Source organism: Meleagris gallopavo, chromosome 3 (genome assembly GCF_000146605.3).
Source record: "Meleagris gallopavo isolate NT-WF06-2002-E0010 breed Aviagen turkey brand Nicholas breeding stock chromosome 3, Turkey_5.1, whole genome shotgun sequence".
NCBI classification, from domain to species: domain Eukaryota; kingdom Metazoa; phylum Chordata; class Aves; order Galliformes; family Phasianidae; genus Meleagris; species Meleagris gallopavo.
In genome coordinates this window covers 73956522-73957539 of record NC_015013.2, presented here as the reverse complement: position 1 = coordinate 73957539, position 1018 = coordinate 73956522, and the positions used below count along the sequence as shown (strand labels likewise).

General features: G+C 35.3%; 1 protein-coding gene across 1 annotated transcript in view; it reads left to right on the top strand.

Annotated features, from left to right (window-relative positions):
• Positions 1-1018, top strand: part of UBR5 (ubiquitin protein ligase E3 component n-recognin 5) — a 69004-nt gene that overhangs the window by 43763 nt on the left and 24223 nt on the right. The window contains exons 33-34 of the mRNA XM_031552901.1: positions 96-256; positions 760-999. Coding sequence (XP_031408761.1) covers positions 96-256; positions 760-999 — 401 coding nt within the window. The remainder of the gene's footprint in view (positions 1-95; positions 257-759; positions 1000-1018) is intronic.

Below are 1018 nucleotides of genomic sequence, written 5' to 3'. Positions count from 1 at the left end.
TGAAATCACACAGTGGCTGTGGTCTGTTTTCTTGAATCTTAATCTGGCTTGTTTCACACATACCATTATTGGACTCTAATGATCTGCTTCTGCAGCTCTTAGATACTCTACTGGGTACTCTTGTAAAAGAATTACAAAACAAGTATACACCAGGACGCAGAGAAGAAGCTATTGCTGTCACAATGAGATTCCTGCGCTCTGTGGCAAGGGTATTTGTCATTCTTAGTGTCGAAATGGCTTCTTCCAAAAAGAAAAAGTAAGTGTGGAGGGTGTTTGTTTTCATTGTTTGCTTTTATTTAATTTTAATTCTCTCTCAACGTGAGTTGATACTAATCACCAAGAGACAGAAACATTTGAATTAATTTACAGTCTGTAGACAGCATTGTTTATGATGTGTGTACATCTGAACTGCTGCTATCGTGTAGTTTAAGTTTACTTTCTTATTAACATAAATGCTGAACTTCTGTGTTTAAAACTTCAGGATTTTTGTTGGTAGGTTTTCTTAAGTTGATTTAAAAAAAATAAAATATAATCTATGACTGTTTGTCAGTGGTAATTTAAATATCCAGCCCTAATCTCGTTATTGAATGAGTGTTTTTAACTGACTTCAGTAGCTTTGCATATATATGAACATATAGCAACACTATGTATTAAAGATAACTGTTTCAACTTTCTGAAAAAAATTGATACGAAGAATTTTTAAAAGACAACCTACTTAACCTTTATTTTTCTTTTTTGAAAATTTTTTTTCCCCTCTAGCAATTTTATCCCACAGCCAATTGGGAAATGTAAACGTGTATTCCAGGCATTATTGCCTTATGCTGTTGAAGAGTTGTGCAATGTAGCAGAATCTCTAATTATTCCAGTCAGGATGGGAATTGCACGTCCTACAGCACCCTTTACTCTAGCTAGCACTAGTATAGATGCCATGCAGGGAAGTGAAGAACTGTTTTCTGTGGAGCCTCTACCACCAAGGCCATCATCTGACCAGTCTAGCAGGTAAAGCTTGCTTTTTTTT